The sequence below is a fragment of the Colossoma macropomum genome, unplaced genomic scaffold (genome assembly GCF_904425465.1).
Source record: "Colossoma macropomum unplaced genomic scaffold, Colossoma_macropomum, whole genome shotgun sequence".
Classification (NCBI taxonomy): Eukaryota; Metazoa; Chordata; class Actinopteri; order Characiformes; family Serrasalmidae; genus Colossoma; species Colossoma macropomum.
In genome coordinates, this window is record NW_023494786.1 from 34,636,705 (window position 1) to 34,662,495 (window position 25,791).

A 25,791-nucleotide genomic window follows, 5' to 3' on the forward strand; every position below is an offset into this window, starting at 1 on the left:
GAGCAAAAACATGGGTAAGTTGTTCTGAACTGTAATGTCATTTAACACACTTGTCAGTGAGAGAGCGACAGTTGAGGAGCACAAATTTCATTACTTTTCTTAGGTAAGCACACAAAGGCAATGCAAGGTAATAGACAGATGAGACCCAAGTTCATTTCTGGTGGACAAGACTCGCTGGGCTCTTCCGATTGACTAGATGATAGGAATTACAGACTCCTCCGAAAGAGCGGTGACATCTAGATGAGCGGTGAATGTAATGGGGAGATGAGAAAATACCAAGTGGCGTAATGTATATGTAAGGTGGTGTTATTCCCAGTTAAGACCAGTAAGTGGCGGTATGCACATTACCATTCCACTTGTTCCTTGCTGTGACGTTGCTTCCCTATTGTCACAGTACTGTTTTGTCCTGTGAAGGTGAGCCAGGGCGAGTTTTGTCTCTGTGAATAATCCTTATTAATCCTTGGAAAATATCAAACACCCAGTGATGTTTTGTGTAGATTAGAGAAGTAGTAAACTGTATGTACTAGTTTGACAAAAATTAGTAATTATTTGTGCTGTATCACTGTGATTTTTATCTTGAAAGTTGCAAGCTAATCTGGATGTGAATTTATGGCATCAGCCATGTTTCACAAATTTATGCAGTGTCAGCTATCTCTAAAAAATGCAGTTAGTTTTATTTCTTGTTAATTAGTGAAATGTATAGGAGTTAAAAGAAATATTTTCTGAGCATTCCGTGTTTGTGGTGAATTTCAGCTTTGTTGTCTAGTGAAAAGAATCTGTAAATCAAAGAATTAGTAATAGTAGCTATGTAACTCATTCCATTGCATTCCAGTTAAACTGAGCTTAACACAGCACTGTTTTGTTCTGTGAAGATGAAAATTGCTGCCTGTTGTGACCCAACCAAGAGAAGTCTGCTAATAAAACAGCACCACCAGCTGATGCATCACAGTTCTGCGCTCCCTGGTTCCTTTCATTCCATCAATACACAACACAGAGATTTGCTAGGGATTGGCATGAACGGAAAAGGGTTATATATACATAGCAGCGTCCAAATATTAATGGAAGCAAAACACAACTGTCATATAACAACATGCAATAGACATAGAGGCCATAAACTTGAGCGGCCAAACCAACAAAAGAACCACTAGTGCCATAAAGGCAAGTGCTGAACACCATGCTATGTTAGCCAACCTGCTTAAAGTGACACCAACCAGTGAGCAGAGTAGTAGGGAAGCACTTAACCAATAGTGCTTCCTTACAGCCAAAAACGTGTAGGAAATCAGGAAGAGAGCTCTCAGCAGAAGTGGTGTACTAACAGCCAAAAAAAAACAAACATCCATAAACAAAAGAAAAAACAAAGTCAGCCAAAACTACTGTCCAGTAAGAAGTAGCAGCACCAACAGGCACAAGCGTACTCTCAACCAGAAACTGAAAGAATTAAAATTATGCTGTGGAATTTACACCTCAGTTGGATTAAGCCTAATCAATCAAATAAGTTCTGAGCCCTTACAAAACATACACTAGTGGACTGACTGTAGGGACACATTTTATTTTTATTCTCAATTTAATTCAACAAATAAATGTTTATTGTGCATTAAAATGTGTAGTACTATAAAAGTGTGTTCTACTTTTATAGTACTACTATAACTCTAGAAACACTGAAAAAAAGTTTTCTGAAAACTTTTTAAAAGAGAAGGTGTAATCATGCTTAGGTATAAAAGGAGAATCCATTACGGATGGCTTGAGGCTCATGACTTTTCACTACCAAAAAATGCATCAGCAAATAGTCCAAATGTTTAGAAACTCTGCAGTGTTCAGTTTTATTAAAAGATTCAGAGAATATAGAAGAATCTCTTTGCTTAAAAAAGAAAGCCTCATCATGACTGCATAACCAGAGAGTGAGGGTTCTAGACTGATCTGCCTGTCTCTTATTGAAAACGTGTGGTGCATTATGAAGAGCGAAATACAAAAAGAAGGCTCCACTGACTGCACAGCTGAAGACTGGTATAATGAAAGAATGGCAAAACTATCTGCTTTCAAAAATAGATCAGTGTGTGTGTTCAGTCCCCAAACAAAAAGTGCTGTTAAAAGGAAATGTGATGTAACACAGTGATAAACATGCTTCTGTCTTGCTTTTTTGAAAAATGTTGCAGGCATCATATTTGGAGTAAGTGTATACTTAAAAAATGAAATATATAAGGTAAACATCAAATATGTTTTTGTGCTATTTAAATTTAAAACACTTCAAACAGAATTCACTCATCACTGCATTTTGTATTATTTGGCATTTCACACACTGTCCCAACTTTTTACGGAATTGTGTCTGTAATTTGGCCAGGGGTGCCTGCAGTTTTTGCATAGACTGTACCATTACACCACTTTCCAGTTTAAAATAATCCAAAGCAGTGGTAAAATGAAACATAAGAATGTTATTTATGGCTTTGGTGCAGGAACCTAATCAGTTTTGTCACAATATTCGATTTATAAACTTTTATAGAATCATTTAAAAAGTGCAATTATTTGAGACTTTTTTAAACATCACAATATTAAAACAAAGATTATTTTCATAACACTGACTGTTCACACACTCCTTTGATTGGACAGTGCTGAGTTCGAGTTTGTTATCTGGCTAGCTGAAAAATTCTGCTTTGTTCAAAATCTCTTTGATTAAATGCTTGAAGTCTAAAACAAGTAGAACAAAGCAGAAGCAACAAGTAAAATCAGTTGAGCTCCTGCTTGGTAAAAATGAAAACTTGCAGCCACACAGTCTTTCGTTAGATAAGAGACACTGATAACCGTCAGAAACAGCAGTTTGCACAACCAGGCTGAAATAACAGTGCAGCATTCTTTTTCTTTTCCTTGCTCATGATTGAGGTAGATCTGCAGCGCACTTGTGGTTAATCTAGTGGTATCTGTCCATTTCTCTGTGAAAACTGTAGTACAGAATAAACCACTGCAGATTATGTTTGTGGTTCTGTCTCATTCAACATAGCGTAGAGTGGAGCTGTGAGGGAGTCTGGGTTACACATATGAACCTGAATAATGGAGCAACTGGAGCACCTGCTCCCCTAATTTTATTTCAGAAGGGGGATACTGAAGTTTACTGTCCACTTTATTAGAAGCACCTACTCCACAACTGATTCTAATTGTTGCTTCTGCCTTTGCTTAGTCTTCAAACATCTGATATGGGAGTATTTTACAAAGTACAATTTCTTTGTTAACATATGCATATTCTAATTGAGATTGTTAGTTAAGGGGGTCACTGCCACCATTTCAAAGGAGTCATATTCAGGTGAAATAAGTACAGCAGACTTTAGCTAACGGTGGAGAGATATAATCTATGGCAGGGGTGTCTTCAAACTGCTGGTCATGTGAACTCCTGCTTTGTCGGAGTGAAAACCTGCAGCCACACCAGCCCTTTGCGGATAAGATTGGACACCCCTGATCTATGTAAATAATGTTTTAAAGTCTATGTAAAAGTAAACTGAGAGGTTTGTATCAAAACATGCTATACAGCTTAGAAAATCATTGCAGAAAACACGTGAAAAGACTGTCAACAAAGTAGTACTCAATTGCAGACTTAGATAGTTAAGCAATTTTTCAATACTCAGTATGACTCCTCCCCTAACAATATAACAGTATAAAAACATAACCCATACATAGCGTGACCCCTCCCCTAACAATATAATACTATAAAAACTAAAGCCATATTTAGCAGAACACCTCTGCTGACACTATAAAGCTTTAAAAACAAAGAGCCAAACTGAGAATGACCCCTTCTCTAACACAATAACGTTATAAAAATTAGATCCTATAATGGTATGAGAACTAGGGCCATACGTAGCATGACCCCTGCCCGAACATATTAAGTGATTAAGAGACCCTTATTAGTCCCACAATGGGGAAATTTCACCTCTGCATTTAACCCATCCGTGCAGTGAAACACTGCATACACACTAGTGAACACACACACTGGGGGCAGTGAGCACATTTGCCCAGAGCAGTGGGCAGCCCTATCCACAGCACCCGGGGAAAAGTTGGGGGTTAGGTGCCTTGATCAGGGGCACTTCAGCCATATCCTGTCAGCTCTGGGGATCGACCTGGCAACCTTCCGGTCACAGGGCTGGTTCCCTAACCTCCAGCCCGTGCCTGCCCCCATGACTGCCTCCCACTTCAACAGTATAAATCTAGGTGTGTTTAGCATGACACCTAACACTATGATTTCATAAAAACTAATGCCAAACTTTCTATGACCCCTCCCCTAACATGATAATGTTATAAAAATTAGAGCTGGACTTACCATGACCCCACCATGACCCCACCCAAACAAGAGCCATACTTAGCGTATGCCCTTCGCTAACAATATATCGGTATAAAGACTAGAGCGACTCTTAGCATGACCCCTCCCCTAATGCTATACTGCTATAAAAGCCAGAGCCATACATAGCATGACCCCTCCATTAACACTATGAGAGTATAAAACTAGAGCTGTACTTAGCAAGACCCCCACCCTAACACTGTATCAGTATAAAACTAGAGCCATACTAAGCATGAGCCCTCCCCTAACACTATAACGCTATAAAACTAGAGCCATACTAAGCATGAGCCCTCCCCTAACACTATAACGCTATAAAACTAGAGCCATACTTAGCGCGACCCCTCCCCTAAGACTATAAAACTAGAGCCATACTAAGCATGAGCCCTCCCCTAACACTATAACGCTATAAAACTAGAGCCATACTTAGCGCGACCCCTCCCCTAACACTATAACGCTATAAAACTAGAGCCATACTTAGCGCGACCCCTCCCCTAAGACTATAAAACTAGAGCCATACTAAGCATGAGCCCTCCCCTAACACTATAACGCTATAAAACTAGAGCCATACTTAGCGCGACCCCTCCCCTAACACTATAACGCTATAAAACTAGAGCCATACTTAGAGTGACCCCTCCCCTAACACTATAACGCTATAAAACTAGAGCCATACTTAGCGCGACCCTTCCCCTAACACTATAACGCTATAAAACTAGAGCCATACTTAGAGTGACCCCTCCCCTAACACTATAACGCTATAAAACTAGAGCCATACTTAGAGTGACCCCTCCCCTAACACTATAACGCTATAAAACTAGAGCCATACTTAGCGCGACCCCTCCCCTAAGACTATAAAACTAGAGCCATACTAAGCATGAGCCCTCCCCTAAGACTATAACGCTATAAAACTAGAGCCATACTTAGCGCGACCCCTCCCCTAACACTATAACACTATAAAACTAGAGCCATACTTAGAGTGACCCCTCCCCTAACACTATACCGCTATAAAACTAGAGCCATACTAAACATGAGCCCTCCCCTAACACTATAACGCTATAAAAACTAGAGCCTTACTTAGCGCGACCCCTCCCCTAACACTATAACGCTATAAAACTAGAGCCATACTAAGCATGAGCCCTCCCCTAACACTATAACGCTATAAAACTAGAGCCATACTTAGCATGACCCCTCCCCATGACTTTATTAAAAACTTATATTTACTGTTAATGTAAACAATTGAATAGGCTACAGCTCCCCCTGCGACCAAGAAGGATAAGCGGCTTAGAAGATGTCTGTGTGTGTAAACAATTGACAATCTGAAAATGTTCAAATATTTACATTGTAAAGTTAATAATTTATAATTAATACATTGAAGAGCATGCTTAACTGAAGAGGTACATAACAATATGTCAGTATCATAGTGTATACCAATATAGATAGTATATCATTCAGTCCTGACTCCTACATTAGGGATTTCTAATAAAGTGGCCAAGCAGTATACCTGCAGCACTTTGTAATAACTAAAACCATAATAACTACTACCTGTATTTAATTGTCTAAATGAAGGTCTAATGTGATCAGTCCTAATTAATAATCAATAATCAGATATTAATCTCTTGTATTAATGTAGATGTAACACTCACCGAGCTTTTCTGCAGACAGTCAGAGCTGGGATCAGTCTCCTGTAACCCTCCTCTGATGTGCTGTATTTCTTCAGGTCCAGCTCATCCAGAACCTCCTCTGAGGTCAGGAGCATATAGGCTAGTGCTGAACACTGTCCAGGAGAGAGAGTCTCCTCTGAGTGTCTCTCTGAGTTTAGATACTTCTGAATCTCTCTGGAGAGAGACTGGTCATTCATCTCAGACAGACAGAGGAACAGGTTGATTGATCTCTTAGTGGAGATGCGATAATTATCTCCTTTGATTAAGCTCTTGATGTGCTCTCTGGTTCTCTCTGAGCTGCTCTGTGTTGGGGTCAGTAGACCCTGGAGGCATCTCTGATTGGACTCCAGTGAGATGCCCAGCAGGAAACGGAGGAAAAGATCCAGGTGTCCATTCGGACTCTTTACTGCTTTATTCACTGCTGCCTTCAGCACCTCATCCAGAGGAACATCCTCAGACCACTCACTGTACAGTGGATCATCCTCAGACCACTCACTGTACTGTACTGGCATAAAACACTGCAGTTCTTCTTTGTTGATATCAAACCAGTGAAACACATAAACAGCAGCCAGGAACTCCTGAAAGCTCAGATGAACAAAGCAGTAGACCTTCCTCTGGTGAAGCACACATTCCTCCCTAAAGATCTCAGTGAAAATCCCAGAATACACTGAGGCCTCAGTGACATCAATGCTGCTCTCTCTCAGGTCCTCTTCATAGAACATCACATTGCCCTTCATCAGCTGTTTGAAAGCCAGTTCAGCCAGTTTCAGAAGAACGGTTCTGTTGGACTCCAGCAGGTTCTTTGGGTCTCTCTCGTCTTTCTCCTCATACTTCTCGTTCTTCATGTTGGTCTGAGTGATCAGGAAGTGTGAGTACATTTCAGTCAGAATTTTAGGGATTTCTGTATGACGCTGTTTCATGATCTGCTGAAGAACAGTGGCTGAGATCCAGCAGAAGACTGGAATGTGGCACATGATGTGGAGGCTCCTCACTGTCTTAATGTGGGAGATGATTCTCTGGGCTTGGTCTTCATCACTGATCCTCTTCCTGAAGTACTCCTCCTTCTGTGGGTCACTGAATCCCTGAATTTCTGTCACACGGTTGATGTATTGAGGAGGGATCTGATTGGCTGCTGCTGGTCGGGAGGTGATCCAGATCAGAGCAGAGGGAAGCAGATCTCCTTTGATGAGGTTGGTCATCAACACATCCACTGATGATGTCATGGTGATGTCAGATACTTTCCCACACTGTTCAAAGTTCAGTGGAATTCTGCTTTCATCCAGACCATCAAATATAAACACAGCTTTGATCTGATCATAAATCGTTGGGTCCAGATCTTTGAGCTCAGGATGGAAGTCACACAGAAGTCCATGAAGACTGTATTGATCATCTTTAATCAGGTTCAGCTCCCGGAATGGAAGCACAAACATGAGCTCCACATCCTGATTGGCTTTTCCTTCAGCCCAGTCCAGAATGAACTTCTGCACAGAGACTGTTTTTCCAATTCCAGCAATGCCTTTAGTCAGAACAGCTCTGAGCTCTGGCTCTTCTGGTCTGTTATCTTCTCTTTCTCTGTGTCTGAGTCTGTCAGCCTTCACAGCTCTAATGGTCTCTTCTCGTGTTTCTCCTTCAGGACCTTGTAGAGGTTTAAAGATGTCTAAGCAGTTGATTGGAGAGTCTTGTAAGCGTCTCCTGGGTGTTTTCTCCATCTGTAGAACCTCATGTTCTTCATTCACTCCTTCACTCTCTCCCTCTATGATGTAGAGCTGAGTGTAAATCCTGTTCAGGAGGGTTTTATTCTCTTCTGTTCTGATTCCCTCAAATAGGCTCTCGTACTTGTTCTTCATGCTGGTTTTGTGTCTCTCTAAGACTCTGTGTAGAACATCATCCACTGGCTGGTGAATATCTGCCAGAGTGTTTATCTGCAGTGCTGTTTGTGTGGAGTGCTGCCTAATCAGGACCAAACACAGTAACACAAACATCATTAACACAAATACCCATAATAATCTTCTGATCATATATTTCATTAGATTTGAGATATTTAGTTAAAAAAAGATTTTTAGGTTTACCTCACATTCCAAAGATACCATTACATGTTTTGCTTTTGTTTTTTCCAAAACTAACAATTATAAATATCTTCAGCCAATAATGGAGTAATATAATGTAAATAACATTAATTGAGGTTAAACTTGGTTTTAAATATTATAGAACTGGTTGTTTATGGTTAAAAATTCACCATCACACACTGTGATCTGAGCAGCAGTCAGTCAGAATCAAACCTGTACTGAGGCATGTGGCGCTGTTTGGGTCTCTATTCTGCTAAGCTGACATTAAGTTATCCAATTAGACTCTGCAGATGCCTTAATGTTTAGTAGAAGCTGCCCAGAAAAATGTTTGTGAGCATGTTGAAAGTGATATTATTATTATTATTATTATTATTATTAAACAATACAATCAAAATAAAACATAAATCAAGTTACGTTGTGCATTGATTAATACATAGTTCATAAAATTAAAAATAAATAACTATGTAAAAACAACAGATTCATGAAAAAGTTTATAAAAGTGTAATTAGTCACTTGAAATCATGTGCCGTGATTTCCTGTCTCTACTGGTTATTTTTTCTTGCAATAAACATTATCAAACATCTAATTCTGATTAACACTGGAGCTGGAGGCTGAAGCCTATCCCAACTGTCATTGGGAGGTGATTAAATAAATATTGTTATGAATTATTGGTTAACGTGTTCAACACAGTCCTGAAATGAATGGAAGTGAAGCCTCTCTGAAGCCTCTCTGAAATGGTCCTCTCACACCTGAGCAGCTCACCTCTATGCACTGGAAGTGCAAATGCTAAGCATGCAACTGCTATGCTCAAGCTAAAGTGAAGCAGTGAGAGCTCCCCCTTCTGGATGTTTACAGACATAATCTATCAACTTTCTTTCACTTTCTGTAAACCCTAATAATCAATAGCAGGTCCATTTTAATAGAGTCTGGCTGCAAACATGCACTCTCAGCCAGACGCTCTCTCAGCCAGACGCTCTCTCAGCCAGACGCTCGCTCAGCCAGACGCTCGCTCAGCCAGGCGCACTCTCAGCCAGACGCTCTCTCAGCCAGACTCATTCTCAGCCAGACGCACTCTCAGCCAGACGCTCTCTCAGCCAGGCGCTCGCTCAGCCAGGCGCTCGCTCAGCCAGGCGCACTCTCAGCCAGGCGCTCTCTCAGCCAGACGCTCTCTCAGCCAGACTCATTCTCAGCCAGACGCACTCTCAGCCAGACGCTCTCTCAGCCAGACGCTCGCTCAGCCAGACGCTCTCTCAGCCAGACGCTCTCTCAGCCAGACTCATTCTCAGCCAGGCGCTCTCTCAGCCAGACGCTCTCTCAGCCAGACGCTCTCTCAGCCAGACTCATTCTCAGCCAGACGCTCTCTCAGCCAGACTCATTCTCAGCCAGACGCTCTCTCAGCCAGACTCATTCTCAGCCAGGCGCTCTCTCAGCCAGACGCTCTCTCAGCCAGACGCTCTCTCAGCCAGACGCTCTCTCAGCCAGACTCATTCTCAGCCAGACGCACTCTCAGCCAGGCGCTCTCTCAGCCAGGCGCTCTCTCAGCCAGACTCATTCTCAGCCAGGCGCTCTCTCAGCCAGGCGCACTCTCAGACAGACTCACTCTCAGCCAGACTCACTCTCAGCCAGGCGCTCTCTCAGCCAGGCGCTCTCTCAGCCAGGCGCACTCTCAGACAGACTCACTCTCAGCCAGACTCACTCTCAGCCAGACGCTCTCTCAGCCAGACGCTCTCTCAGACAGACTCATTCTCAGACAGACTCACTCTCAGCCAGACGCTCTCTCAGACAGACGCTCTCTCAGACAGACGCACTCTCAGACAGACGCACTCTCAGCCAGACGCTCTCTCAGCCAGACGCACTCTCAGCCAGACTCACTCTCAGCAAGACGCTCTCTCAGACAGGCGCACTCTCAGACAGACTCACTCTCAGCAAGACGCTCTCTCAGCCAGACGCTCTCTCAGCCAGACGCACTCTCAGCCAGGCGCACTCTCAGTCCCAGTGATGTCACATGCTCTCTCTGCCACAATGGCAGAATCAGTCTAACAGCTTGTTAACACTTGGCTGCTTCTGCTAAGCGAGTTGAAAGGAATCTTAAATAGACCTGAGAGATCAAACAGTATTTAGTGCTGGTTTAAAGATCCATTAACACTATTTTTACTCATTTCTCTAGATGTGTGTTACTATTTCCTTGGCTCAGTATGAACTGTAATTCATGCATTCAGTCAAACATCAATTTTTGTGGTATAAATGATCTCCAAATCAAATATAATTGAACATTTTGATAATAAATATCAAGAGAACATAAAACCCTGTGTGTTCATATTTAGAGAGAATTCACTGTATTTTTTGGGTTTCAGTCCTGCTGATATTGAATATGTGAGAAACTCCAGCCTTTATAAACTGATCTACAGCCAGAGATCAGGAACCTGTTTACAGTGATTCACTGTCAGAGCTGCTGTTTACTGGGAGCAGATATTTACCCTGAGTCAGAGGATCCTCTCCCTCCACTGGACGGTGCTGGAAACATCATGGACCAGTCACTCTTCTCAGACACACAGCTGGGTTCTCCTCCTCCACTGCTGAAATCAGGAGAGTTCTCCATGGACCGGTCACTCTTCATCGACACACAGCTGGGTTCTCCTCCTCCTCTGCTGAAATCAGGAGAGTTCTCCACGGACTGGTCACTCTTCTCAGACACAGCTGGGTTCTTGAGGTCCTGCACGCTTCACTCTGAGAAAAGTTCATCCACAGTGAGATTTCAGTGCTGAGTGATTATGATCTTCACTAAGACTCATTTATTCTGATTTCCTCTTTCTGTTTAATCAGATTAAGATCTGATATAAAGTTACTCACTTTGAATCAGAGGTTCTTCCTCCACTGCTGGAATGATGAAGCTCCATCACTAAGGTTTTACTCTCCACACACAGCTGGACACTGGAGATGCTGCTCTCTGTCAACAGATCATCCATAAACATGTAAACTTACTCTATGTTGAATAATGAGTTTGTTGTTAACACAGCAGGAAATATTTTTAACACTAATATTTGTTTTGTTAAAATGATCGAATTCATATTCATCACTACAGAGGAAGTTGAAGCAGACACAGGAAAACGGGCGCTAGACCTACTGACACCATCACATCTTCTGCTGCTCCAGTCTTTATTAATCATAATCAGTCATTATATGATACTAAACTGCTGCCAGTAAATGCTTTGTAGAGCTCAGACTGTCCATCACACCTGAGTTTCTTTTACTTTGTACATGAAAAATGAAAGAATCCAAAAAAAATGAATGAATTAGTGTTTCCTAATTGTTATGATTTCACATTTAGCTGAGGTTGACATAATCTGATAATACAGTTGAGATGTGATTCTTTCTGAATAAATGATGTAGTGGTGACATAAATCACATTTTTCAGTTTATGTACAGTTTATGAGCTTCTCTTCCGCATGAATATGCATATGAGAGAGGATCATGCCAAACATGGCCAGATCACTCAGAAAATGGGTTGATGAGCTGCTGGAAGTGCAGCTGATTATATTTATCACTGGATTTGTTGAAGTCTGATGAACTCACAAACTCATGAACTCAGCTTTGTGTCAATTTTTCTCCACCATTTAAAACTAGGAGTAAATGTGTGTTACTGTCTCAAAGTTGCATTGTTGAGAGACTTACATTAACAACGTCAGCAAACACAGTGGACAGACAGAGACACGAGCCTCGAACACGACCTGAAAGAATATTTAACATCAGAATAAACTGTTTAAATGATCAGGATCAGACGGACGTGTGAGAGAAGATTTTGCACTGTGATGTGGCCTCAATGTGCTCTTACAGTCTCTGTTACTGTTTCACAAACTCTACTACCCAGAGCAGATTATCACCCTGTAGAAGGATTATCAACAAAATACTCTCTCAGTTTATTATTAATAAACTATTTACTGATAGAATCTCAGTATAAACAGACAGTAGAACTGATCACCTCTATAATCCTGATAATCATGATCAATAATGTTACTGTCTCTTTCTGATCAGTTCATTATTAATAAACTGTATTTACTGATAGAATCTCAGTATAAACAGACAGTAGAACTGATCAGCTCTATAATCCTGATAATCATGATCAATAATGTGTCTGAGGTCTGATGTTATCTAGATGAAAGGAGCTCCAGGTGTGGAACCGAAGCTCCTCTCTCCATGTATGTAGAACCACAGCTCTGCACAGGTTACTCTGCTCTACCTGCTGAGGTTAATCAGGTGAGGCTGGAAGTGAGGAACACTTCACTGCACCATTCATACTGTAAACTCTCTCTACCTCAGTAGAACTGTCCTCCTCTCACGTGTAGGTTCACTGGTGGTTCTGGATAGTAAATAAAATGTCTATATTTGTGTTGTAGTCATGGCGACCCCTGGTTCCTATCACCACCACTGTAAAGACATCTGAACCATTTACACCTCAACTAGTGAATTATTCTGACATTTTAGTCAATTATTCTATATTTTGAAAAACTGGTGGAATTCCCCTGTAACTCCGAATGTGTTTGCGTTCTGTTAAACACGTCTAACCAGCACGTCACTGCGAGCGACAGAGAGCACGTCACTGCGAGCGACAGAGAGCACGTCACTGCGAGCGACAGAGAGCAGCACACCTTAGAACTTCAGATCGAGCAGCGTCCAAACTTTACTTGAAAACTTTACTTGAAAATTAGTTGAAAATTCTGCAGTTAGCAGGCCGCTAACCCCCTCACGCCTCTCCCTCTTATTTTGTCTTCTCCCTCTCTTTTTCTCTATCTTTCTCTCAGTTATTCCCTCAGCCCATCCACCATGGCGTCCGCCCAGAAACGCGCCCTCCAGACCCTGAGCGTAGAGTTGGCCCGGCTGGACCGACAGATCACCGTCCTACTGAAGAAGCAGGACGAGCTCCTTCGGCAGAAGTCGATGCTCGAAGCCACCCAGGAAGTTTCCCCCTCAGTGGTGGCGCCAGCGTCGTCTTTCCGCACGCCGGGAGACACCGTTCTCACGCCAGCCCCGCATGGTCCCTGGGAACGCCAGCGCCGCAGAGGGCCCTGCAGACCCTCACCGCCGCCCCAGCCGATCTTCACCTCCGGCAACCGTTTCGCCGTCCTTTGTTCACCGCCCACGCCCTCACCTACGTCCCGGGCCTCCTCGCTGCCGCCCGCCCCAGCGCCCCGGACCTCGTCACCCGCCCCGACACCGCCAGGAAGAAGACGGACGCCAGGATCGTCATCTCCGGACCGCTACCCACCTACAGGAGGGGATCCGAGCGGTTCAGCAGGCTCTTCGCGCTGCAGTCCTGGCTCCGCGGCTGGTGCGCCCTCAACGGCTTGACCTACGTGGACAACTGGGCCTCGTTTTGGGAACAGCCAGCGCTCTTCCGGAGGGACGGCCTCCACCCCAGTCGCCTGGGATCCATAGTTCTCTCACGGAACATCGAGAGGGCCATCCGCTGACTCCAGAGCGAAGGCCACGTAAGTAGCGGCAAAGATAGAAACGCTACAGCTCATTATGATAGTGCTACTGCTGAAGATTATGCGATTGCTAGCTTTTATACTGTAAATAGGGTAACAAATGCTCATTCTATAAATATAAATGCTCATAGGTTTCTCCCAGTAGAGACTGTGTCTGTTCCCCGAATAAAACAAAGCATCAAAAAGCCTCGAAAAGTTTGCTTCAGTAACTTGATTAATATCAGACCAGTTATACCAGTTTGCAGTGACAGCACCTTTGGTCTAAAACTAGGACTGCTTAATATAAGATCCCTTACTCCTAAAGCTGTCGTTGTTAATGAAATTATTACCGATCACAGCTTTGATGCTCTGTGCCTCACAGAAACGTGGATTAGACCCGATGAATACTTTAGTCTAAACGAAGCCACACCCCCAGGCTACAGCTATGCACATAGCCCTCGTTTAAGCGGCCGAGGTGGAGGTATAGCAACCATCCATACTAAAGCTTTAGGCGTGAGGCAGAAAGTAGGCTATACATTCTCTTCTTTTGAAGTTCTTTTTCTTAATATAAGTGATCAAGGAACAAATAAAAATTCCTTTACACTAATTACAGTCTACAGGCCACCAGGGCCGTATTCTCAGTTCTTACAGGAATTCTCTGAGTTTCTATCAAGTCTAATAACGCTTTCAAATAAAATAATAGTTGTCGGAGATTTTAATATCCATTTAGACAATCCCCAAGATGCACTAAGCAAGGCATTTATATCTATCATAGACTCCATAGGTTTCACCCAAATCATAAAGGGGCCCACACACTACCACAACCACACTCTAGACTTAATACTGACTTTTGGTGTAAACATAGATAACTTAGCCATTCTCCCCCAGAGCACAGCAGTCTCTGACCATTACTTAATCTCTTACGAAATTCACTTTAGTGGTAATGTGCGTTCATCACCATGTTATTGTGTCAAGCGGACAATAACTCTCTCCACAGCTGGTAGCTTTATTAGAAACCTTCCTAAATTATCAGCCGCTCTCATCTGTCCATCTAATCCTACTGAGCTAGATGCTATGACCAAGCTCTTAGAGAATAGTTTTCGATCTACTCTAGATAGTGTGGCCCCATTAAAAAGTAAAATAGTAAGGCAGAAAAAACTCGCCCCCTGGTATAATGACAACACTCGGGCTTTAAAACAGAACGCCAGACAACTTGAGCGTAAATGGCGCCTGACTAAGCTAGAAGTGTTCCAGTCCGCCTGGAAGGAGAGCCTTACAGACTATAGACAAGCACTTGCTACAGCACGCTCAGCTTATCTCTCCTCTCTCATAGAAAGCAATAAGAATAATCCTAGATTACTTTTCAGCACAATCTCTAAACTAACAGAGAACAAAACAGTTAGTGAACCCCAGATACCATCAGCCTATAGCAGCAACGATTTTATGCATTTCTTTAGTGATAAAATTGAAAAAATTAGGCAGAAAATTCAGAATACGCAATTAAACTCTAGAAACCTGCTTCCCCATACTGCCAGCCTCAACCTTGAAAATATTATAATTCCTGCAGAGAGGCTGGAATCGTTTACCTTACTCCAAGAAAATGAACTATTTAAAATAGTCTCTTCCGCGAAATCATCTACCTGTATGTTAGATCCGATTCCTACAGGTTTACTCAAGGAAATTCTGCCAGAAATAACCAAGCCTATTCTGTCAATAATAAACTCTTCTCTTAGCCTTGGGTACATCCCAAAATCTCTTAAACTAGCAGTAATTAGACCGCTGATTAAGAAAGCTAACCTCGATCCATGCGAACTTTCAAATTATAGACCCATCTCGAATCTCTCCTTTATATCTAAGATCTTGGAAAACGTTGTAGCAAAACAGTTAAGCTCCTTTTTACATAGGAATCAAATACATGAAAAATTCCAATCTGGTTTTAGGCCACATCATAGTACAGAAACAGCACTAGTAAAAATTGTAAATGATCTATTATTATTTTCTGACCAAGATCATGTGTCCTTGTTAGTCCTCCTCGATCTTAGTGCGGCATTTGACACAATAGACCACACTATCTTACTAGACAGACTAGAAAACCTTGTAGGGGTAACAGGAACAGCTCTTTCCTGGTTCCGGTCCTACCTCACTGATCGGTATCAGTTTGTTAATATAAACGGTGAATCATCTGTTCTCACAAAAGTAAAATATGGTGTTCCACAAGGCTCTGTTTTAGGACCTGTATTATTCACTTTATATATGCTACCACTGGGCACCATTATCAGTAGACACGGCATAAACTTCCACTGCTATGCCGATGACACTCAGTTATATTTAGCAAGCGACCCAGATGATAGAATTAAACTTAGCAAGATTGAAGACTGTATACAAGACATAAAGGACTGGATGTCGAGTAACTTTCTCCTTCTAAACTCAGATAAAACAGAGGTTCTGCTTCTTGGTCCAAAAGCAGCTAGAAACAAACTGTCTAATTTAACACTTAAACTTAACAATTTCTCAGTTGCGTCAAGCTCATATGTAAAAAACCTTGGTGTCATTATAGACCCTGATCTGTCCTTCGACACACATATAACTAATATTACTAGAACAGCCTTCCTGCATCTCCGCAATATTGCTAAATTGAGAAATGCATTCTCTCTACAGGATGCAGAAAAGTTAGTTCATGCATTTATTACTTCAAGGCTAGATTACTGTAATGCCCTGCTGGCTGGATGTCCCAGCAAAAGCATTAACAAGCTTCAGCTAGTCCAGAATGCTGCAGCCAGAGTTCTTACTAGAACCAGAAAGTTTGACCATATCAGCCCAGTTTTATCAGCCTTACACTGGTTACCAGTTAAATTTCGGATTGATTATAAAATTCTCTTGCTGACTTATAAAGCACTAAACGGACTCGCCCCGCTGTACCTGAGTGAACTTCTCTCTCACTATGAACCATCCCGCCTACTTAGATCACAAGGTGCTGGCTTACTATTAGTACCCAGAATTAATAAAGTTACGTCAGGGGGGAGAGCTTTCTCATACAAAGCCCCCCAGCTTTGGAATAGTCTTCCTGTTAATGTTCGGGAGTCAGACACAGCCTCAGTCTTTAAGTCTAGGCTAAAAACCTACTTGTATATTCAAGCCTTTGGTAATTAGTTTTCCCTGTTAGTTCTATACCTGCCAGAGTCTCTGCTAACACTGTAATTTGTGATCGGTCACCCATTACAGAACTGACTCTGTGTGTTTTCCTCTCTGTGTGTTTTCCTTTCTTTTCTTCGCCGAGTTGAACAGCTGCCCATCCTGAGCGTCTGATGCTGCTGCCTTTTCTGCCTCGATCGGGTGCCACTGCTCGCCAGCCCTCTGGACCGGGTTACCAACATTGAGCCTCCTGCTGTACAACGCCGTGCAAACCTCACCCTCACAACCTGACCCCACTGATACTACTGCTGTTGCTGCATGAACTATTCTAAATTATTCACTTGAACCAATCAATCATTCAAACTAATTCAAATTAATCAATCACCCATTGACTGTGTTTTTCCTCTCTTTCTTTTGCCGAGTTGAACAGCTGCCCATCCTGCTGCTGATGCTGCTGCTGCTGCTGCCTTGATCGGGTGCCACTGCTCACCGTGCAAACCTCACCCTCACAACCTGACCCCACTGATGCTGCTGCTTCTGCTGCATGAACTGAACTATTCAAATTAATTGTTTCCTTCACGTTTTACCCTGTTTTTTGTACTATAATACTTTATACTAACAATGTTTACTATCCGGTGTCGACCAGAGGAGGATGGGTTTCCCTTCTGAGTCCTGGTTCCTCTCAAGGTTCCTTCCTGTTTCTCTTAGGGAGTTTTTCCTTGCCACTGTCGCCACTGGCTTGCTCATGGGGGCTCGGACCCGGACTTCTTTTTGTAATGCTCATCTCCTTGTAAAGCTGCTTTGTGACAACACCTGTTGTAAAAAGCGCTATATAAATAAACTTTACTTACTTACTTTACTTACTTAAATGTTTTGTTACTGGTTCAATACAAATGTGTACAAACAGCCTTGATGCTAACTCTAGTGTGTCCTGTACACTTTACTGCGTTTTATTAAAAGCTGCTTCACTTATTAACTCAATACTATGAAATGCTGGCCCCAATACCACTTTTTCCTCCCTGATTATGAGTGAGTTATTACATTGAATATAATACAGTTCCATTTGATTTTGTTAGGACAGCCTATAAATACTCACCCTGTGGTATTGTTCTTTGCTGAGTTTTGACTAGCCTACTAGCATCACAAAGTGTTCCATGTCTGTTTATCCTTCCGTGTTTGACCTTAGCCTGTTTTTGACTCCGTGCTTTGCCTCTCCCATTTGGACTCTGTTTTTCTAGTTTGGATCTTTGCTTGTTTTCTGACTATGTCTTCTGGTATGCCCCTTTACTACTTGTGTTTTTTGCTGTTGCTGACTCGGACTGTTTTTGACTATCCCTTTATATCTAAGCCTTTTATTAAAACCTCTTTTCTAAATCTGCGAGTGTCTGACTTCTGTCCAGTCCTGACAACACATGACTGTCATGTTTCCTGTACACACCATTCCAATGTACAGAATTTTTACTCCAAATTCATTTCTAATTTTAAAAGAAAGAATTGTTAATTGAATAATATAGTATATTTTACAGAAAACATCTTTAAATCTGTACAACCCTTTATTTGGCTTTTAAACTACTACCTCAATATAAAAGAACAGTTATTCCAAACTGTTATCTGGCTAATTTAACGCAGCTTTCTGATTTGCGATTTATCAGCAATTTCTGTACTCATGTATTTAAAAAGCTTAGACAATAAACCATCAACACTGTAATTTCTCCTACATCAGCTTGGTATGAACAGCTAACGCTAGCTGGCACATTATGTGAGCGACACTACACGGCTCTTCCTCACCACAAACAACTGTGTCAGAATAGGGGAATCAAAACGTGACAGCATAGCCACGACGCTAAGACACAAGCCATGAGTCGTGTTTTCGAGTGAGCAGTGAAACGTGGTGTTGTCTGAAGCACTGCTTTAAAAATTGTAGTGAAACAAGAATCATGCTGTGTTGCAGATCGCTAACACAGCTAGCCAGCTAGCTTTAATGTTTGATACTCATGTGGTGCTCCTTAAACTGCTAATAGGCTACCTAACCAGCACCTCTAGCTAGGGTGACCAGACGGCCCTGCTTTTCATTTTTAACTGTAAATTAAAAACTCACTGCAAAGTCCTAAAGGCTGAGTTAAGCTAGGTTTATACTTGACGCCCTGGATGCTCCACGCTGGCACCCCCGAATTTTTGTAACTTGGTGCTCACTGTGAGCACTTCATTTACTCAAGACGGCATGTGAACCTGTTTGCGTTTAGTTAGCGCTTCCGTTGTTGCAGTATTTTCTGTGATGTATGATGGAGCTCTCTCACACACGCCTGTGGAGGTGAACCTGCTAAACAAATCTCCCTTCAAATCCATTCATTTTGAATGAAGCTTCACGATCGTGGCGAGCACCAAGTTAAATTCAGAGCTGCACGGCCAGGCGCTGCAACAGTGTGTGGGGTCAGCGGCGATTGAGTCATTTTTGGCACACGCCACTTACAATGCTTCATGTGTAAACCTGGCTTTAGGGTCTGGCTTTTGGGCCACAGGTCTTTTTTCTGTAGCCTTGGGTCTCTTTTTATACAAAATATTTAATATGAATATGAATTATGGGCTCATACAGCCACTGAGTCTTCTGTGGTAAATGTGTCTCTGCCTCATCCCTGCCTGAGTCGCTAGACTTAGTGAGATCTGAGACCTTTTTTACTCAGCAACTGTATTTCTAACAAGCAACGAGTGACACATCTCGCAAAGCAACCAATCTTTTATAGGACTGTTGTAATTTACTCCCATGCTGCTCAGAGTAACGTTAACGTCAGTCTCAGTCAGCAGCTCCTCTGGCAGCAGTGTCTCACTCTCTAATCTAAGTGAGCACAGAGGCAGAATTAGTTAATGTGGTTACGGGGAACAGCAGCAATGACTATATGGAGTGGAGCTGAAATCTATTGAACCATTGTAGTTTAACCATTTCCTTTATTGAGTGTTCCACTGTTTCCCACAGCTTCACTCTCCATGGTAGCTACTGTATGATTTTCTGACATGGTTTACAAAGTTACTTAGTGTCCAGTTTTATCAGTCGGCCTTCAATCATAGTTTATTACAGTACAGCAGTTACCATGGCCAAAATACGGGAAACTGGAACTGGCCCCCTTTTTTATTTTATAGATAAAAACATGGGATATTTTAATGACCTATTGACCATCGAACTGGAAATGTCCTCGGTTTTCATTTCAGAAAACTGGTCACCTTACCTGTAGCCCTACACTACAAGAGACTTTAAACAAAGTCCGTCAAACCCAAATTACATATAAAAGTTTTTGTTTCCTGTTATATTGTTACAGAACTCACTGTCAGGCTGTAAATGTGTCACTGCAGCTCCATCTGGACCAGCTGGTGCAGCAGCTAATGAAACCTACCTTGTCTGGAAATACAGCTACTGTTAGTAATGGCTTCTAGCTAGCAGCAGTGGACAGTAACTAAGTAAATGTAATTCATTTCTGTACTTAAGTAGTTTTTTTGTGTATCTGTACTTTACTGAAGTTTTTCCATTTTGGGTGACTTTTTACTTTCACTCCACTACATTTCAAAGTCAAATATCTCACTTTTTACTCCACTATATTATGAGAAATCTGTCGCTCCTTTTGGTTTATGTGTGTATAAAAACGTAACGTCAAAACGAAGGAAGCACAAAGTAAGAACACCAATCAGGGCACAGCGGTCACTTTGTTTTGAGCTTGTTTTGACCTGTTGGTCATACCGACCCAGTGCAGCACACGGTTCAACATCAGTGCAGCAGCGTAAAATTTTGGGAGAGTCTATTCAACATAAATGATGAACTAACTTAACTTTGTGTAAACAGACCACAATATAGAAATATGTACACATATGCAGTTGTGACTGACGTGTCTTTTTCTGAATTTATACAAACACATTTCATTTTATAGTAAATTAGTTTAGCTAGTTTATGTTTATGAACAGAGACCTACAGATGCAGTTTAGTAATGGAAACTCATTTGTGAATCTGAGTTTAAAGTTTTTATTAAACTTAAACTTGTAAATAAATCTTAAACTGAAACTTTGCTTGTTTGTAAAGTGATTTCAGAGCCACTCAGTTCTACCTGATGGAAACTGTTTGCCTTCAGTGTTTTGTGCTGATGATAATTTTAATAGACATCAGCGTCACTAATTAATGACCTTCTATTAAAAGACTGGTTTACAAAGAGAGACACTGGAGTATTTTCACCTAAAATGAGTTAATGAAGCGAGTCTTGTTACAGTAATGATAATAGGACATTAAAGCCATAATTAATCTTTTAGTACTTTCACGTTTGATACTTAAGTACATTTGAGGGAAAATACTTTTGTACTTTTACTCACGTGGAGGTCTAAAGGGAGGAACTTCTACTTTTACTGGAGTAATATTTTAGCTTGGGTGTCTCTACTTTAACTCAAGCTCATGGTTTGTGTACTTCGTCCACCACTGCTAGCTAGCGTAGCTGGCTAAATATGAACAAAGTCTATCAAATTCAAACTACATATCCAAGAGCTCCACTTTCTGTTTTAATCATAAATATTACAGAAATCGCTGGCATGTTGTACAAAAACACAGAGCCTGTTTGATATGAGCAGAAGCAGTAAACAGGGCTAACGTTCCCTCACGCGCACAGCATTTTAGCGGTTTAAGCAGATATCAAATCTCTGGTTTAAGCTAAATCAGCGTTTCCATATTCACTGGCAAGCAGACACAACTCTTGTGTTCAATCACAAACTATCAAAAGAACACAGAGCTACCAGACTGTGTTTATGTTACTTTCTTCAGTCATTTCACTGCCGCTGATCTTTTTTTTTTTTTTTTAATTTTACCCGATTTTCTCCCCAATTTAGTCGTCTCCAATTCCACCCGCTAGTTAGGACTCCCCCAATCACACGATGCTATCAACGCTAGGAGGGTGAAGGCTAACACAGGCTTCCTCCGAGACCTGTGAAGCACCACCGCTTCTTTTCGAACTGCCGCTCACGCAACGTCACTGGACAGCCGAACGCGCTCAGAGGAAAGCGCCAACCGCCAGATCTGTTACGTCAGCTAACAGACGCCTGCGCTGACTAGCATCGCGCTGAGTGATGGGGGGAGAGGGAGGGGCCATCCCACCCACCCAGAGAGAGCGAGGCCAATTGTGCTCTCTCGGACTCCCGGCTACGAATGGCTGTAGCATCACCAGGGATCGAACTCGCGATCTCCTGATGATAGGGCCAACGCTTAGACGGTTGCGCCACTCGGGAGCCCCCACCGCTGATCTTTAATGTGATCTTGCAGCCAAGAAAATTAGGTCTGAGTATGATGTAGTGTGGCACCATGAAGCCATTTCTCAAAAAAAAAAAATCTTATGGTCTGATGAGCTGAAGTAATACACAAACTGAATAATTCCAGTGATGAGAATGCATCTGTTCACTGAGGCTTAATGATTCATTTAATTCAATGAAATAAAATGAAAACAGCTGTTTATGATGAAAACATGAGAATAGAAGCAATTATCAGCATCTCGAACCCTGATCTGTAAATAAATACCTTAACATTTATTATTTTTTTGAAAAAGTGAATCTGCACATTTCACCTCAATTTTAGGCCAATAATAGCAAAAGCATTAGTAGAATAATTTCAGTATTCACACAAAAGCACATCCACTTGACTTTCAACATGAAGGGGAAAGAATTAAACTAGACCATAATGGGAATCAAACACTGATCTAGCCCATTTAACTACCCACATTTAGATTATTTAAAAAAAATCATGATCTTTCCATGTATTTAAGACACAGAAGATCAACAATAAACAGAGTTTTAATGTTATCAGGAGGATAATTCTGTTCTACAAGCAGCCAGCAGGAACACTGAATCAGAGTCATAGAAAAAAACAACGGGAATTCTAATCCTGCCCTCTCATTTGGAGTTCCACCCTTTCCTTTTGGAGGTTTTCCAGCATGCAGTAACACATCCGCTCTCGTCCTTAAAGGTGCAGGCACTAAATCATGCAGCCATACACTGAGCGACTGGTCATTTACCTGCACTCAACACCAACATTTAAAAGCGCTGTTGTTCTCTGATTTATATTATTAAGTTGTCTTTGTTTTATTATCTCACTGTCACTGGATCCTCTCAATTACAAAGATCGGTTATGCTCATTTTCAGTGTTCAGAGGAGTGGCTCATTATCTGGTGAAGAGTACGCTTTCTCTTTTAATTTAAATAATTTAATTTAGGTTATGGCCTCTCCTACATGGCAACTTTATAGGAAAAATCATTCTTTAAATTCTCACAGAACGGAAACATACAAGAACCAGTAACTGTATAAATCATCTGATGTTTCATTTAAAAATAATGAAAGCACTTTGCACACAAACGAAAACACACAAACACACTCAACCTTAAATATCCATAGCTTCTACCCTAGTTTATATGGTTCTTGGGCCAGTCAGATCAAAGAAATGTGTAATTGGTTTGATTGAATTCAGAGGTTTGGAATTTGTTACTGTAAAAAATGGTTTTACACAATGTGTTTACAGCTAGTTAATAATGACACAATTAGTTTGAATGACTCTGCACTGTGAATGAACTAATTCATCTATTTTATGGAGCTTTGCTTGATTTTAGTGGTTTTGTGTCTGTTATTGACTGTTTACCTTCAAATAAAACTTATTTTAACGACACCTAAATATGTTTTTTTAATAAACAATCATTTTAATGAAACACATTAGCTTATTTGGAACAGGGGTGTAAGGGATGTTTAAATTAATATGGTTTTATTTCATCTTTAGAATATTTCTGTCCCGCACTAGTTTTCATTTTGTGAAATATGTACGAATGATAGCGTACTGTTGTTCTGATATTGCGCGTCTTGTAAAGGATGTGATACTCTCGCAGCCGGGTCACGGGCGCTGGGCGAAGGCTGGAAAAAACAAGGAACTTGGGAGGTGTGAAGTGGAAGAGAAAAACGGCAAATCGAGCCCGTAGCTAGAGCGGGAACAGGGAATTTGTCTTTGAGTTGGGTTTTGTAACTATAATGCAAGTGTTTTTCCACATTTATATTCTAATTCATGTTCGAAGCTACGATTTGGTAATGCTAATTAGCTGAAAGCTCTGTTGAAACTGGTCTATTTCGCTCTGTGGTAGTGCTAGCTAATGTGAGGCTTTATGCTGCTGTAGAAGCTGAAACTGTTTGGTTATCATTGTCTAAATCACTCATATATATGTGGAATGCTGTATTGTTGACTTTGTTTTGTGGCATATTATGCAGGTTAATCATAAGTTTGTGTATGGAGAAGTAAATGCGCTTCTATATGTATAGTTCTTAACCGACTTATTGCACATGAGCTAAGAGGCTGCGTGAGCAAGCTAAAATATAGCCTTGTTTCCTTATTACGGTATCAAATGTCCATATTCTCATTTTTACTGGAGAAGTTGAACCGTATTTTGTTTTCTTCATTAAAATGTTTTTCTGTGTTGGCTTTTCCATCGCTCTTACTCTTACAGTAGCTCTATGACATCACACGGCATTCAAATCTTCATAAACCATCAGTCCGCTTTACTACTACTGGGTGGCTACAAGGAGCGTGTTTACAAAACACAATTAACCCATTGAGCACAGCAAGATTGTTTTGCTTTTCAAGATGTATATCTTTATTTTAAATTACAAAAACAGTAAAATATAATTGTATGAGAGATTAATATTTCATTTTAATGTCACTTATCCTGCTGAAATCAGTGTCTTGGCTCTAAAAATGTCTCAGTGTAGACTTTCCACCTTAAATGGAGCAGCAGTTTCATCCTGGCGCCCGTGAGGTGTTTGTGAAGTTAGTTAGCTGCTTCCAAACATGATGAATCCACTACATGATCCTGAAAGTTTTATTTTATTAAATCTATATGATTAGAGTATGAGTCTGATGTTGATCTGCACTCTCACTGTGATGCTTCATATGTGCTGTTCAACCAGAGCTGCGTCTGAATATCTCATTAAACCTTAAATTACAGATCAGCCAAAGTCAAGGAAATTATGTAGGAAAGTTGGTGTTTTTCAACTATTCTAAACCAGCCCCGACTGACGAACCCTGCCACAATGGCGGATACCCATAAACCACTGCGTTATGACATCGTGTTCCCACCCTACATGTATGTGGGGGTAAATTCAGCCATGTGGTTTGATGAAGTGTAAATCAGGGACTGGTGGGAGCTGCTTTATTTCACACAGCTGAAGCTGATCATCAACAAAAGATTCGTGAATCAGATGCAGAGTTCGTTCATCATTCAGCTCTGATCTGTGATCTTGGAGGAACAAGAGCAGATATTTCTGTTGACTAACTGCTACAGTGACATAATAAAAGTACTTTTTCTATCAGATTCCCCACATCCTTCCTGATCTCCAGATCATCACTGCTCCCTGAAATCGGTAATGATGGTCTTGGAAAGTCATTGCGCTGGTTTGCCCGAATTTCTCTCTCTAACGCCCCCTGGTGGAGCTTTTCCCCACACCACCATCTCTAATCCACTTCCTCCTAAACTGTAGCAGCCTTGGCCTCGGAGAGCCTCTAAACGGGTGCGATTTTATTCAACTTGGAGCTCAAGTTCCAGTAACCCCTTCACTAAAACTATGAGACAAAGTAAAATACAAACAAAGACTCTTCCACCAGTTCAGAAGATGCAGCGTTAGAAACAAAGGAGATTCAGTGTAACGCCTGAAAACGGGTGGGTTTAGTGACCCAAACGAACCGAACAGAACTTTACAGGAGCTACAAAACACACACAAACACAGCTTGGCCCGTTTCTTATAACACATGTTCATCAGCTTAGAGTCTCATACCTGCTCCTGTGTTTGACGGAGCCTCGAGGATTTTCTCTCCGTTTGTCCTTCAGTCTTTTTCTGAATCCGCTCCGTGATCGAGAGCAGAGTAAACCCGGCGAGGAACGTCTCCAGCTGAGCTCTCTGTAGAGACAGGCTTTCACAGAGACACACAGAAGGACAGCACAGCCCCAAAACGAGGATCAAGAAGGAGAGCGCTGTGAAAACCAAGCTAAGGAGCTGCCACGGATGTTTTCATGCAGGCTGCTTCATCTCCAAATAGGAGGGTCTCAACTCCAAACTAAGCCCCCAAGTTAAAGGGGAACTCCACCGGGCTTCCTGTTTAACTTGTG

The 25,791-nt window shown here is 41.6% G+C and overlaps 1 protein-coding gene across 1 annotated transcript in view; it reads right to left on the reverse strand.

Moving 5' to 3' along the window:
* Nucleotides 1-25,791, reverse strand: part of LOC118804778 (NACHT, LRR and PYD domains-containing protein 12-like) — a 62,232-nt gene that overhangs the window by 36,387 nt on the left and 54 nt on the right. Inside the window, exons 1-4 of the mRNA XM_036565424.1 lie at nucleotides 25,460-25,791; nucleotides 10,893-10,989; nucleotides 10,520-10,769; nucleotides 5,959-7,926 (exon numbers count right to left, since the gene is read on the reverse strand). The exon at nucleotides 25,460-25,791 is cut by the window's right edge and continues 54 nt beyond it. Coding sequence (XP_036421317.1) covers nucleotides 5,959-7,926; nucleotides 10,520-10,659 — 2,108 coding nt within the window. The 5' untranslated portion in view covers nucleotides 10,660-10,769; nucleotides 10,893-10,989; nucleotides 25,460-25,791. The remainder of the gene's footprint in view (nucleotides 1-5,958; nucleotides 7,927-10,519; nucleotides 10,770-10,892; nucleotides 10,990-25,459) is intronic.